Source organism: Aythya ferina (genome assembly GCF_964211825.1).
Source record: "Aythya ferina genome assembly, chromosome: 5".
Lineage (NCBI taxonomy): Eukaryota > Metazoa > Chordata > Aves > Anseriformes > Anatidae > Aythya > Aythya ferina.
This window is the reverse complement of record NC_140301.1, coordinates 19,000,050-19,015,349: the sequence shown is the minus strand read 5'-3', so window position 1 is coordinate 19,015,349 and position 15,300 is coordinate 19,000,050. Positions and strand designations below refer to the sequence as shown.

The 15,300-nt window shown below is 37.4% G+C and overlaps 1 protein-coding gene across 1 annotated transcript in view; it reads left to right on the top strand.

Annotated features, from left to right (window-relative positions):
• AP2A2 (adaptor related protein complex 2 subunit alpha 2) overlaps positions 1-13,799 on the top strand; it is a 46,323-nt gene extending 32,524 nt beyond the window's left edge. The window contains 15 exon segments of the mRNA XM_084521090.1: positions 249-386; positions 1,518-1,700; positions 2,407-2,504; positions 2,679-2,910; positions 3,973-4,146; positions 5,966-6,129; positions 7,834-7,911; positions 8,822-8,904; positions 9,672-9,771; positions 9,773-9,776; positions 10,377-10,486; positions 11,607-11,723; positions 11,946-12,015; positions 12,693-12,827; positions 13,648-13,799. Of these exon segments, the coding sequence (XP_084377216.1) occupies positions 249-386; positions 1,518-1,700; positions 2,407-2,504; positions 2,679-2,910; positions 3,973-4,146; positions 5,966-6,129; positions 7,834-7,911; positions 8,822-8,904; positions 9,672-9,771; positions 9,773-9,776; positions 10,377-10,486; positions 11,607-11,723; positions 11,946-12,015; positions 12,693-12,827; positions 13,648-13,725 (1,764 nt within the window). The 3' untranslated portion in view covers positions 13,726-13,799.
• Positions 13,800-15,300: the final 1,501 nt, after the last annotated feature.

Here is a 15,300-nt window from a genome sequence, read left to right as displayed (position 1 = left end):
TGGGCTTCTGTTGATTTGAGGCAAGTTCAAAATTAAACCTGATGATACAATTTGGCAATCTCAGCCAATTATTAGTTAAATTGTGGCCAGTGGTGACAGTTACGTGGTGCAATCTCATTCATAGAACTTCATTGTGCATACGAAAAATTATTAAAATTGAATTTTACTGAGTTTCGTGTCTACAGTAAGTTGCAAGTTTTCTAAATAAAGGTGAGATCTTTTGACCCCTTGCTTTTGTCTTTTTGCAGACTGAAAGAGATGTGAGCGTACGACAAAGAGCTGTAGATCTCCTGTATGCAATGTGTGACCGAAGCAATGCCCAACAGATTGTGGCTGAAATGCTGAATTATTTGGAGACTGCTGATTATTCCATTAGAGAAGAAATTGTGAGATTTTTGTAATTCCTTATTTCATAGCTGGCTTTGGTACCATATATATCACTTATTAATTGGGGTACTGTTTGTTGTAGAGATTTTTGACAGTGGTTTAAGAAAAAACAAAACAAAACACAAAAGCTGTAGTCTAATATCAAAGAATATTCTTCCATTAGGTTAAACTAATGGAGGAGGGGAGAAAAACACTTGAAAATAAGGAATTCTAAAAGCTACTCTCAGTTACAGGGCATTGTATATAGTGAAGTGAATTTTATCAGTGTTTGAGGAAATACAATCTGTAGGTCTGAGAGTTATGTACTTCTCAAGTCAACTGTCTAATAGCTTCAAAAACTAGTGTTTTATCTACTTATTCGTAGACAGAACTTCATACTTTGTATGCTCTGAGGATGCTATTTCAGTCTAAGGATTCCCCATAACAATGCCTTATGATCAGCTAAAAGGGAGGCACGATGTCTGTCTCCTTCATCCCAGCAGAAGAAAAAGTGCAAAAGGCGAAATACCCAATTAATGGCATTCCTTGAATGGTAGCCAAAATCTATGCTTACAGTAATTATTTAGTTTTACTAAGTATTAAATTTTCTTGATCAGAGGAATGAACAGAAAATACGATGTTAGTTGTTTTACTTTTTGTGCTTTCTTGTTGATGTTGGCGATCTATCCTGACTTAGCAGTCAAAAGTGAATTTCATCCTGTTAATTTACTACTCCTAAAAGAATATGCCACTACAAATATAAATGAGACCAAGTTATGTGGACATCTCTTTGTATGCAAATTGTTTTCTTCAGGATATAGGAATCTGAGACCTGGAAGAGGCAGCTGGCCTGTGCCTACCTTGAGTGTCCAATTTTTTTTTTCACAGGTCTTCAATTTCTCAATTAGCGTAGCATATTCAGATGTGTTACTAGGAAAGTATTAAGTACCTGGCAGCTGGTGTGTTCTGACACCAAATCTCAATATTGGTCTTTAGCCTTTGCTGTGGTTGCAAGTTAGCTAGCAGATGCATCTGAAACTGAAGCTTTTGGGCTACCGTATGGTATCACTGGGTGTATATAAAAGTGAATCTTGATATCAAGGTTATAGTAGAAGTTAGTCAACCTTCTTAATTCTCTTATGTGTATACAGGTACTGAAAGTTGCAATTCTAGCTGAGAAGTATGCAGTGGATTATACCTGGTATGTGGATACAATATTGAATCTGATTCGCATTGCCGGTGACTATGTCAGTGAAGAAGTATGGTACCGAGTTATTCAGATTGTCATCAACCGAGATGATGTTCAAGGGTATGCAGCAAAGACCGTTTTTGAGGTGAGAATAACTGGAGCGATTAGTAAGGAAACTATATTACCTGGAAAATAATCAAAATGTAGTAAAAATAGAAACCTTTTACATTTTTTCCCCCAAATTTTCTGGATACAAGAAACCAAAACACTCAGTAATAATGTAGCGATCCTTCTGGAAGTATGTAACCATTCCTTCTGTTCAGGATCTGATAGAACTGGAATTTGAACTATTAAAGGAGAACACTTTCAAATATCTGGCCTTGTTGCTCTGACTTTACTTGGGTTGTTTGTATGGGCTTTCTACTTTCTTGTTGTTGTTCCCTTTCCTAGATGTTTATGCTGATTTTTCACTACTCATCCCTGCTATGTGCTTCTTCATGCTCAAAAGGGGCAATATCTATATCTTGGGCAACTTCAGCACATTCCTGCAAGACTTAATCTAAGTGTATTAACAGCCTTCTGATTCTTCCAAGAATGTCAGGGGAAATCTAAGCAGTTGTGGTTGTCCACAAAAGTCGCCAGTCGCCACTCCTAGGCCAGTAATGCTTAGAGATTCTTCTGTAAAATCGTGCCACCTGTTGTGCTTTTCTCATAACTGGTTCTGTAGTGCCTTGACCTGTGATCTGCTCTTCTAGGAAAGTAGAGTTGGAAACTAGACATGGGAGTGACAGATGGAAAAAGATCTTTTTTTGAAACACTGCAGGTCAGTAGCTATTCATGTGTTCTTACAGGCCCTTCAAGCTCCAGCATGCCATGAGAATCTTGTGAAAGTAGGTGGCTACATCTTGGGAGAATTTGGAAATCTGATAGCAGGTGATCCAAGATCAAGGTAAAACACCTTTTAAAATATTTCATTGAAGTAGCAATACTTCTTTTGGGAAGAAACCATCTGTTTAATGTTTGTAAAAGCCAGTTAACAAATGAGTCAGCTCTTGATAGTAATGACATTGTAATTATCCTGTCAAAAGAAACCTAACTAATTATTTTTCTTCCTATTTTTCAGTCCCCTTATCCAATTCAACTTGCTACATTCCAAGTTTCATCTGTGCAGTGTTCCTACCCGAGCTCTGCTTCTGTCTACCTACATCAAGTTTGTGAACCTGTTTCCAGAAATCAAAACTACAATTCAAGATGTATTGCGCAGTGACAGTCAGCTAAAGAATGCAGATGTTGAGCTGCAGCAGAGAGCTGTTGAGTATTTGAGGCTCAGTACTATTGCCAGTACTGATATATTGGTAAGTACAGAAACTTTTTTATTACGCATAACTCTAGCTGTTTCTTCTGTCAATAAGTAAACTTCACTAAACTGTAGCTGATGGATCAGAAATCTTAATGCAAAGGTCAGGACGTAGCATGGGTGCTGATCATTTTTACTGTGCCTAATTCAGCCACAGCCCTCTTGAATTTAGAGCTAAAACCAAAGTTGTTACTTCTTTAGACAAATGACCATTTGTATTTTAATATAGCATTCTAGGTTGTCAGAGATTTGATAAGTGTTTCAAAGATGTACATATTGGATCAAGTCTTCCAACTCTCAGATGTGGAAACTCTTTTCCACTTCCGTTCCTCCACTCACTGGTCCAGTGTCTTGATGTCCTTTAGCTTTGCAATTATTGAAAAGTTAATGGCAGCTCTAAGGGTGAGCAAAAGGAAGTAACGCAGCTAAAAGAACTGTTTGACAAAGGGCATACATGACTTGAGACTAAACAGAATAATAAGTCCTCACTTAATCCTAAGCTTTTTTGATGCTTATGCTAAACTGATGCAGACTTCTCTGAAGATGTGTGAAACCTGCTTATTTCCTGGTGGGCAGGAAACTTGTAGTTTTCTGTGCTTTTTTTTTTTTTTTTTTTTTTGTCTCTAAAGTTTCTGAGCGTTTTAACCTGATGCTCTTGGACTTGGCCAGCACATGGTGCTCTCAGTCTTGACAGCTAATAAATGCTTAGGTCAGACTAGATTCTTGGATAACCTTCTGTGGTTTCAGTCCAGGTCTGCTATGGTCGCTTTTTTCTTTGTTGTTATCTCTTCTCACACATGCACGTTTTTTTAGTAGCACTTTACCAAACAGGTAATATATTCCTGTTCTTGTAAACAACTGCTCTTGGAGGACTTCAGAAAATTTAAAATAATTGCTCTTTAAGGCAAGTCTAATCTACCACTGTGTACCATACTGCATAGTCACTTTCTGTGTAGGTAATTATTTTTGCTTTTGTCTGAACCTATCTTCAAAGACTGGGAAGTTGATTTAGCTTGTTCTGTAAATACAACTAATATACTTTTTTTTTCCCCATGTTAAGGCTACAGTGCTAGAAGAAATGCCTCCCTTTCCAGAGAGGGAATCTTCTATTTTGGCTAAACTCAAGAAGAAGAAAGGTCCAGGCACAGTTACTGACCTGGAAGAGATCAAAAAGGAGAGGAGCTCTGATATGAATGGAAGTGCTGAACCTGCCTCAGTCAATGCCAGTGCTGTTGTGAGTTTATAATTTGTTCTTATTTCACTTATTCAGAAGGTGTGAAAGTGGGGAAAGACTCATTTCCTTAAAGTGGCTTTTTAGGAATTTAAAGCTTCTTGTCTTAAATTTCAAACTATGGGTGCTTGCTATGAAGTATTGGGAAGCATACAACTATTCCCTGCATATGCTTGGTTGCAATTTTCCTTTGGAAATCATAGCTATGCTGTAAATGAGGCAAACTGTCTGCAATTTAAACAATACGTTTAAAAACAAAACAAAACAAAAACTCTGAAAAACATTGCTTTAACCTTAGAAACAGAGACTTCCTTGCTGGTAAAGCTGCAGTGAAGGCGAGATGATAAAATCAATATACTTCAAATTCAAGTTACTCTTTTTAAAGTATCAGCTGCTTCTGCTTTGTCTAACTTACCTACTTCTGCATTGTGTTTTTGGGTTACTGTTGTTCTTTACTAGAAGTGTACAATGCTTGCATTGATTTAAGGACATCCAAGTTGTGTTGTTTAGTCAACAGTACTATTAGAGTTCAGTTATGGTGGGCAGGGCCAGAGTCTTGTTTTTTTCTGAGCTGAAACTTCTCATTTTAAAGTCAGTTAATGCTGCTTGGACAAATTATTCCCATAACCTAATACTTGATGCTGTTCTAATTGACAAGCATAACTTGTAAATGCAGTTGAGATGCAGTAGTATTTTAGCATGTTCCCTTCCAGTTGCCTTAAAACTTTATTCTTTAATCACTGCAGTATGTTAGAGTGCATGTTCCAAATGCAGCATGTTTTAATGGACAGAAATACCTTTCCAGCAGAAGAGATGCCAAACTTTGCATGCCAAATTGACTGAGGTGTCTGATAGATAAAAGTTTATTATGTCTTATGAGCTTCACTTTCAGGTGCAGCAATGTAAGAAATTCTGCTAAGTTACCTTCAGCACTGGTTTGGATATGACCTCCGTCATAGATGCCAAGAATATGTTCTGAATTGGAGTTCAGCTCCTTGGTTTTTGAGTTTTCTTATTAACTGATTTCTGAGAAAAACAAATAGCCAGGGAATTTCTGGTTATCCTGCATCCAATTTATTTTTTGGAGTATATGATAACTTTTGAGTTGGTTTGTATTTGAATTGAGTCTGAAATTTTTGTTCTTTTATCTCATGATTTACATCTTCAGCATGTCTGTTGTATTTTAAGATGCTAATATCTAATGCATGAATGCTTCATTTAACAATCTGTGCTTTGTTCTTGCACATGACCTGGGCACATATTAATGGTGCATGATTCTGTGTCCTGGTTACTTGACCTGTTCATTTTGAGCATTTTTTTCTTTAAAATCTCACCTGTACTTTTAGTGTTTGCAGCTTGAACTAACTACAGACCCTGCTTTTTTGCTAGCTAGGTTTTGCATTGTTTCTAAGTTTTGCCAAGCTTCAAAAACTGAGGACTAAAAAATGGTCAATTTAAGTAAAAGTCACTGCCTTTATTGCTGGATTCTTCATGAATGAAAAGCAATACCTTAAAATTTTATTCCCTATGGTACTTAATTTCTCTTGGTTTTCACAGAACCATATTGCAGATACAAGTTTTTTTTATATACCAAGCCATTAGATGGATATAGCTGTATTCAAAGAAAAAAAAGAAAGCCACATCTGTAAATGACTTTAAATTGAAGCACAAGGGGATAACTACATTCATGAAGCCTTCTGCTGTCTGTTCCGTTCTTTATTTGAGGAGGGGAGGGGCACTTTGCCATAGCTTAGTTGTCTATGCAAAAAAGTCACCTGTAGTCTTGCTGTAGATTAACGCCAAAGTATCTTGTCTTCCGTAGTCTACTCCTTCTCCATCTGCGGATCTGCTGGGTCTGGGTGCAGCCCCTCTCACCAATTCAGCTCCCCCACCTTCCTCTAGTGGTAGCCTCCTGGTGGATGTATTTTCAGATTCAGCTTCTGCTGTTGCACCTCTTGCTCCTGGTTCTGACGACAACTTTGCGAGGTAATTATGTCACCCTGCAAGGTATCTGAGAAAGCATTTGTCTGCTGAAACAGGACTAGAGACAAGAAATCAAACAATAACTTCTGGTTTTGTTCCAGTTTATTGAATGCATTCCTGGGTGGTAGTTGTGCAGCAAGAGAGGTATTCCTGAACTTTGTGCTGGATATGCTACCTTTAATGAATACCTCTGCTCATGGAAAATTAGTCTGTAGTTATGAGCCTGAGAATATTAGCCACGCAGTCTTGCCTAGTTTTCATGCTGGTTTTTACTTCTTTGTTAAACTAAGCTGCTTCTGCATCTCAATTATATATCTTGAATTTGGGGGATGTCTGGCCTGACATGAATATGTTTAGACTTGTCCTGTTTCCATAAAGTATTCTTGCATCTATATACTTAACGGAAAACTGATACTGGAACAATGAGTTGGTTTATATCTGGAGATACTGGTTCTCAGAATTTCAAGATATAATGAAATTGTTCTGCTACTGTCTGACAAACAGGTGTAAAAAGAAAAACAAAACAAGCTTTTCTTTTTTAAGGGGATTTGTTACAAGTATCTTCCTAATTATATTGCTAACTGTATTGTCAAGTGCAATAATTATTAATCCCTTTAAAATTAATAGCCACTGTGGCTACACTTAAATGTTATTTGGCTAAAATGTTGAAAATAGTTTAAGATCACAGTATATATTTAAAAATATGTAATTCTTTGGCCAAGGTACATGATAGTACTGTCAAAGACCAAATTTAGAATGATGTGATGACAAATTTGCAAGGTATCTTAATATAAAAGACATAATCAGTGAAACTAATCTACCTGAACCATTGAGAGTTTTATCAAAATTTTATACTAGGCAATATACTGTTGCAGGTTTGCAGTGATTTAAGACTTGATCCTGTATTTCTCTTGAAAGTTGATAAGTGATTTAATAATACTATACAATACCAAGACTTTAAGAAACAACACAAGTTTGTTGGAGCTTTTTCTAAAAAGTTGCCTGAAAAGAGTTTTCTCTTTCTGCTGAAGAAAGCATAGCATTGCTCAACCCCTTGGTCTGTCTGTCTGTAGGTGATGAAACACTTCTCTAATTCTATTGAGAAGTTGTCTTTCATAGTTTCCTTCCACTTTTTAATGCTGTCATCACTCTTGCTTCTAATCTGTCACTTGGGTAAGCCATTCTCTGTGTGCCCGTATATTCTTGCCTACATTTTAAATACTTGTGAGTATTGTAACTGGTATACTTGTTAACTGATTGTGCAGTTGTAGTTAGAAATGCCACTAATTTGATGAGGTCTCTGCTTCAAAGTGCACATCACAGTAGCAAATATACATCTACATTTATGGTTTTGAACTAAAACTTTTCTACTGTCACAATTAACCACCCAAAAGGGTTTGGTTAAAACGTATAAACTTAAGCTACTGAACACCTTCAGCCACCTCTTGCCTTCAGGAGGAATCCCTGGTTCCTAACAATCAGGGATGGGTGGGCTGGGGGATAGAAGAGGGAGGGGGGGGGAATCACTGCCTAAAACCTTTCTAGGTGTAATGAGCTAGGGCAGCTAATTATTTTTTCATGCATTAAACTCAGCAGTGCCGTTTTTGAGGAAGGAGGTAAAAGAAGTAACTAAGCACTAAGCTGTCTTTACTAACTCCTGCTGTCTCTGTCGCTACCACCTTTCTTCCTTTGTGCTGCCTGAACTAGCCCTGACCTGGCTTCATCTGAGGTAGTTTCTGAGGAACCAGCTGATACTGTGCATGATGCTGATGAGCTTTTTCACAAGTAAGCAATAATAAAACCTTGCAAGGCTGGGCAACTTCCAGAATATAGTTACAAAGCAAAACTATAGTATACATTGAGCTAATACCAGCAAAAGCAGACAAACATGCTGTCAGACTTGTGACTAGAACACGTCTGTAGATACTGTGCATTTTATGAGATGCTTGTGAAAACACAGCTTAGAGCTGGCTTTTATGAGTCAGTGCTATCACCAAGTGCTCTAAAATAAGGCAATGACAGTTGTATATTAAGCTTTGCAACTATTCACAAAAAAAGGAAAAAAGGGTAAACTATTAAAAGTATCGATATTTGGAAGTATGTTTTAAGTGCCTTGTATGAAAAAGGCCAATGTTTGCTGACCACCTCTTCTACTTTAAGTGAAGGGTGACAGACAGAAGGACTGAAATCACTACAGAATGTGCTTCTCTCAAAATGACTGAAAAAAATACAGCTCCCAAGTCAACATGTACGTGATACAGAACTGATAAAAACAAGGGAACTCTTTTTTTCTTTCAGGTTGAAACAGTCAAAGCTTCCAACTTTTGAATTCTGCGCCAGCCTAATGAATTTCAGAAGTTGTCAAGAATATGAATAAGAAAAATCCTAGTCTGTTGCCTGGTCCTTAATAGTGTGTGTGTGTGTGTGTGTAGCATATTGTGGCTTCCTTTGTAGTTTCTCAGGCATCCTATCAGATAGAAATTTCAGTTATTTTAGTGTCCTGCAAGTGGTGATTTAGGTTGTAAAATGGATTTGTCTCTTTTTAACTGCAGTTTTCTGCAAAAGCCTCTCTCGCAGACTGATGCCCTCTAGGTTAACAACAATCTTCATCCACTCTGTAAACCCTGAATTGTGTGGTTCTGAATTTTGTTTAATGTGTCTTAATTTAAAACACATTTGCCCTCTCTTCCTCTAGGTTTGTGTGTAAAAATAACGGAGTCTTATTTGAAAATCAATTGCTACAAATTGGATTGAAATCTGAATTTCGACAGAACCTGGGTAAGCTTTTCAGAAAGAGTGGCTGTCCGCATTATCAACCCAAAAATCAGCACGAGGTTGAGGATAGGGCTTAGTTTTTGTGTGCTGAAGAGGGGAATGTAATTTCAGGCCTAACCTGTCTTTCTAAACCTTGCTGTTTGTGTGTCACTGGCATCTGTGTGAGTTCTTTTCTTAAACCTTTCAGTTGTTTTGGTATCTGAGATGAAATGGGAGCCTAAGTTGTTCCGAGTTCCACTTCTTACTGCCTAGTTCTAAGGCCCATACAGCCAGAGTTTTATAAAGGGACCATTCTCCAGATTTTTTTGTATCCTATGGTAGAGCTTATGGTAATACTATGAAGCACAATATTTTTTTAGACATTTTTCTCCTAATATATTAATGTACAAGATAGTGAAAGTATCTAGTGAGGAGCTTGGAATCGAGCACTGTCCAGAAATAGGATTGCTTGCTTCACCCCTTCTGCATTACTTTTGGTACTGCAGTAATCTTTTTTACAGAGATGGTAGCATTTTCCAGCAACTGGAAGATTTCATACAGGCAGTTAAATAATTAGTGGGACACAGAGGTCTCTTGGTTTGTTTTAATGTGTTATTTTATTTTGAGCTGTGAATATCTTGGTAAGATAAAGCATGTAAATTATGCTTGATTTTAAAAGTTGTTTCAAAGAAGTGTAGAAAAACAATGTATTAAATACTTGAGGCACAATAGTCCAGTATGATCACATGCGGTGTGCCTAAAACTTCTGCTGTCTTTCTTTTTTTTTCTAGGACGTATGTTCATATTCTATGGTAATAAGACATCAACACAGTTCTTGAATTTTACTCCAACAGTAATCTGCTCAGATGACCTTCAGCCAAATATCCTTAAATGCAGTACCAATTGCCTGTTCTTTGGGATTTGTGTTTTATGCTACACATAAGTGTAATAAAGCTTGCTGGATCAGGACTTCACGTCCTCAAACATGAAGTAGGAACTTGCTGATATCTTTCTAAACTTCTTATAGAAAGAACAAATTTTGAGCAGTGATGGAAGAATCTCCTTAAAGTTCTGCTTACAGAAACACCTTTTACACTTGAAATAAGGGGGTGTAATTCTGAATAAATATGTAATGTAACTCGGTAGCTTTCTCCATTGTCATGAGGTAGTTGAGATATAGACATGGTATTCTTCAAGTGCTGCATTAGCAGATGACTTCTGACTTGAGCTGTAGGTAGAAGAATGCATGTACTCAAAGATGACAGTACTGTAAAATAAGCTTTTACTTTACAGTTTTTCCCTTTAATGCTTTATATTGCAAAAAAAAAAAAAAAAAGACGTGGGCTTTGAATTTTCAGTAGAATACAGAGAATCAGCAGACACAATGTTAATTCTTCCTGCAGTTTACCAGTAATACTCACTTCGTTTAAATTTTTTGGTAAGTTATCAGTTCATTGACCATTTTCCTTAGCCACTTTTCATGCCTGAATCTTCAGACAAAGCCTGTTGACCCCACAGTGGATGGAGGTGCACAGGTTCAACAGGTTGTGAACATTGAATGTGTGTCAGACTTCATGGAAGCTCCAATCCTGAACATTCAATTCAGGTAAAAACGAAGTAGTTCAATGCTATTGAATTAATTAAATGAAAGATTTTTTGTTGTTTTGGACCTCTGACTGAAGTGCAGAATATAGAGTCTCAAGATCAAGTCTGTTCTCCAACGTGATGGTGACAGGACAAGGGGGAATGGGCTTAAGTTGCGCCAGGGGAGTTTTAGGTTGGATCTTAGGAAGAACTTCTTTACCAAAAGGGTTGTTAGACATTGGAACAGGCTGCCCAGGGAAGTGGTGGAGTCACCATCCCTGGAAGTCTTTAAAAGACGTTTAGATGTAGAGCTTAGGGATATGGTTTAGTGGGGACTGCTAGTGTTAGGTCAGAGGTTGGACTCGATGATCTTGAGGTCTCTTCCAACCTGGGAATTCTGTGATTCTGTGTGATTCTGTGAAGATCCAAAGCTATCTTGGGTATATGATTTACCTGAAAATGTGACCTAACAAACTTTTAATCTACTGGAGGAGGGTGGAAACCCACTTGTAACAATATAGTTGAAGGAAAAAATATCATAAAGAAGCAACTACTGGTTAAAAAAAAAAAAAAGTCTCCATGTTTGCTATCTCTGCTATGCATATAAAACAATCATCTTGGCATTTGTTCCAGACATCTTGATGGGGAATATATACAGTAACTTTCTGGCAACTAAGAACACTTCTGCAAAAAATTTCTGGATAAGAAATGTACGTAGTGAAAATTAGAATCTTGTTATATCATCTCAGCATCAACCTTTGAGAAGGAATCATTTACAGTCTTGGTTTCTGTCCTCCATTCTGTTGTTTGAGTCTAAGCTGTTTTTATTGGTGTTTTCATAGGAGAATCTTTTCACTCCCTTGATGGGGTACTATCTAGAAGGATAGCAACCTATGTTGAAATATATTCTTATTAGAAATTCCTTCAACTTGCCTTCACGTGCCATTTAAGCAGAACAAATAAAATAAATCTGTCAGCAGATTAAAACTACATCTTGGAAATAACATCATCTGCAGTTCTTGGATTTTAATCATCAGACAACTGCAACTCAGAGTTCATTCTCAATTGCTTGGTTTATTTAGGCTGTGAAACTGCTGGCACTTTGTACTACACATACCATGTTCTGTCTGTTCTGTATGCAGGTACGGGGGAACATTCCAAAATCTTTCAGTAAAATTACCCATCACGCTGAATAAATTTTTTCAGCCAACAGAGATGTCTTCTCAAGACTTTTTCCAGCGTTGGAAGCAGCTGAGCAAGTAAGGCTGTGTCTGTATTTGGGCTTGAGGCTTTTGTGGTGGGCCAAGAAAAAGCAAAACCAGTGTACTGTGAATATAGCTGATACAGTGCTCCACTTCTTGCTTGGTCCTGAGAATTATAAACTCTCCTAAAAATAACTTTCCTAAGTTATTTAGTTGCTATTGAATGATACTGTATGTATTACACGTTATATGAGGTATTCATCTTTCTTTGTCTTGCAGTCCTAAACAAGAAGTACAGAATATCTTTAAAGCAAAACACCCAATGGATGCAGAGATCACAAAAGCAAAGGTTGGTGGTAGTACAGTATTTCTAACCTTGTAGTGTAAGGGTAGTGGTATAAGCAAGCTCTGTTCCTTTTAGTTGAAAGAGCTATCAGATCATCCTGTTAAACCATAAGTCTGTGTGTAACAGACTTTTGGCAGGGCTGGGTTGGAAGGATTGTTCCTCAGTATGGCTTGAACTAATTGTAGTTTTTAACAGCAGTTGGAAATTTTATTTATGTTTTATTTATTTATAAATATGATTATTTATGAAAATGTGGAGTCTGTTTAAAACTGAATTAGAAGAAACTTAAAGCCTTAATTTATTCTAGGGTTACTAGTGAGAGAAGAAAACAGAATAGCACTAAGACCTCTTGTAGAGCTGTCTGCCTTAGGCAAAGCAGAAGTGACTGCTGTAAGGCAGGAATGGCTTTATCAAAAAGAGGGGAGTTTTACGTTTAATCTAACTAATTTCTCAGTAATTTGCCAGAAGAACATATTCAGGGGCAACTCAGTATCAGGCATCACTCTTTCACTCAAAATTTCTGTTGTGTTGTACATTGGTATTGAAAAGCTCATTAATGTCTTGAACACTTCAAATTAGTCTACTGGTTGTTTTGCTAATGAGCGGTGGCTGTGCTTGGGTAGACTCGTTATTGTTGTCCTGCTTTCCTGACATTTAAATCTTCTGGGTCTCTTTCACAGATAATTGGCTTTGGATCGGCCCTACTTGAGGAGGTCGATCCCAATCCTGCTAACTTTGTTGGTGCTGGTATCATACATACAAAAACTACTCAGATTGGATGCTTGCTGCGCCTTGAACCCAACCTCCAGGCACAGGTATCTGTTTCTGTATCTACAGCTTAAATACAAGTTCTTGTCTGCACTAAATAATTAAAAAAAAAGTATATATCTGAAATTCCTTAAGGTTATTTAGTGAGAAGTGTATTTTGTAATTGCTAATTGTGACTGTAGGCTCTAATAAGAAATGAAATTGCAACAGCTGATTCTGGCATACCTTTGTAAGCTGTTGCTTCAGAGAAATTCTTTTCCATGTACATATCACGCTGTTATTCCAGACTCCGTGGATTCTCATCTTCCCTTGAAGGCTGGGAATACTTAATGTTTTCATTTTTTTGCACCTTGGATAAGAATAACTCTAATTCCCTTTGGCAATTAAAAATAATAAAAGAATAATGTAGCTAAAAAGTAAAATGTACACAAATGAACACAAAATTGTTAAATCAGAGGAATATTATTTTCAGAAGTATTTGGATAGAGATTTTATCAAAAGATAATTGAGGGCCAAAAGTAAGTTTTGGGTAGTAAGTCCCCTTTTTTCTGAACAAGTGGATGTGAAGAGTTTTTAGACTTTTCCACAACGCTTATTCCTCTTAAAGGAAAAAATGCTGTACATCAGGTTGTCAGTAGAGCTTAAACCCATCAGAATAATGGTAACTTTCCCAATGAGGGTTTGAAGACTTGCTCCATCCTATGCTTTGAAAGAGCTACATTGCTCAGTGACTGCCTGCTTCTGAATGTTCTAACTTGGTCTTTTTCTTACCAACTCTAACAAAAGAAGTGAATAGTAACTGGTTAACTTTCACTAGTTGTTTAATACCAAACGATATTTAAAAAAATATTTTGTGTTCTTTTTCAGATGTATAGGCTCACACTACGAACAAGTAAAGAAGCTGTATCTCAGAGATTATGTGAATTGCTGTCAGAACAGTTTTAATACTAACCATGACAGTTTTGTTTTTCCATTTATATCATTGTCATCATACTTGCAAATAAATGTCTTGTACATCACTGTCTGAGTACTGCAATGTTAACAAATACCAGCTCCCTGCCTTAATAGGACTTGCCCCTTGTTTGAAATTGTGATTAGAAAATGTACAGTACAGGGAAGTGACTTTTTATGTAAAAAGTGGCTTTTAGTATGTTACACAAAGGGTGGAAGGGTTGTCTTTGTGCTCCTTTTATTGCAGAGGTTCGACTTTTAAACTTGTTAAAGGGAAGTTGATTTTGATAGGGTGACCAAGGGTTTCAACTGGAAAAGATTAGTAACGTTTCTCTCTTACTGCCTTTAGCAGGTACTCCCTCTGCTCTGAGCTGAAAGAAACCAGTGTAATGCTGCTCGGTAGGGTTAATGCCAGATATACATGTAGAGTTAAAAACCTTGTAATGTTAAACATTGCCACAAGTTTTGTACTGGATGGGAAGGGCAGATTCCAAGGTGTTTGATTTAAATAGACATTTATGTTGAATGTCGCCAATCTGTGTTGTATTTGAAAAATGATACAGGTCCGGAGTCTTAAAGTATTAATCTTATAATCCTTTATGTCTTACTGTTTTCTGATCTTTGGAAAGTGGATTGAACACAAAAGCTATTCTTAATCCTTCTGCTTATCTCAAATAATGAGGTGAGCTTCCCTGATAGGTAGTGAATGAGTACATGCTTGTTGGGTCAAACCGAAGTTAAATATTCTGTTCTGTTTTTTTCTGCTACCCATCAGATTTAGCAAGCAGCAGTCCCAATGATGTGATATAACTAACTGCAGAGAGTAAGGGTTCTCATCAGTGTGGTGTTGTATAAAAGGAAAACAGGGAAGAAACATGCCCTTTAAGGCTAAGGCATGCACTTTGCTAGACAAAAATCTAATTTTAAACTTTTTTTTTTTCCCCAGTGTATAATAATGTTAAAGCTTGAGGGGCTGAATAACTGCTATCTGTATAGTTTTCTGTCTGTCAGTGGTGGTAAAAATATCCAACGTGGTGTAAAGATCTATGTTGAGACTGAGCTAGAAAAGCTGAAAATGTTCAGCTTACATAGTGGTTTTTACAACCAAAACCTCTGTAGCTTGTTCCAGATCATCAAACTCTGCAGCCTCTCTGCACAACTCAGTGGGCGGAATTTTGGCTCACATTCTTGAAGCTTTGAGATGCACCAGAGGCTGCCAAAACGAGCAGGTGAGGTTGTGCAGTTAGAAACTGCGGGCAGTTGTCACTGAGGCAGTACTACAGGTCAGGATGAACCAAGAGGTCAGCTGCTGCTGACGTGAGAAGTGAACCTCGGATTAAGGTTGTTTGAAGGAAGCCCAGGACTGTTGTCTCAGCACATACAGCCAAGTCTGCCCTTGAAATAAAAGCTTCAAGTGATAGTGCTGGTGATGACAGTGAGAATCAGGCCCTGCTGCCCAGTGCAAAGGAGGGGACAGGATTCTCCTTGGTTGAGTGTGCCTTGCTTTCCTTCAGTGCTTTGAGTTGAAGATGAAACTAGGTGATTACAGTTCGGTGCAGTGGAAGGCTA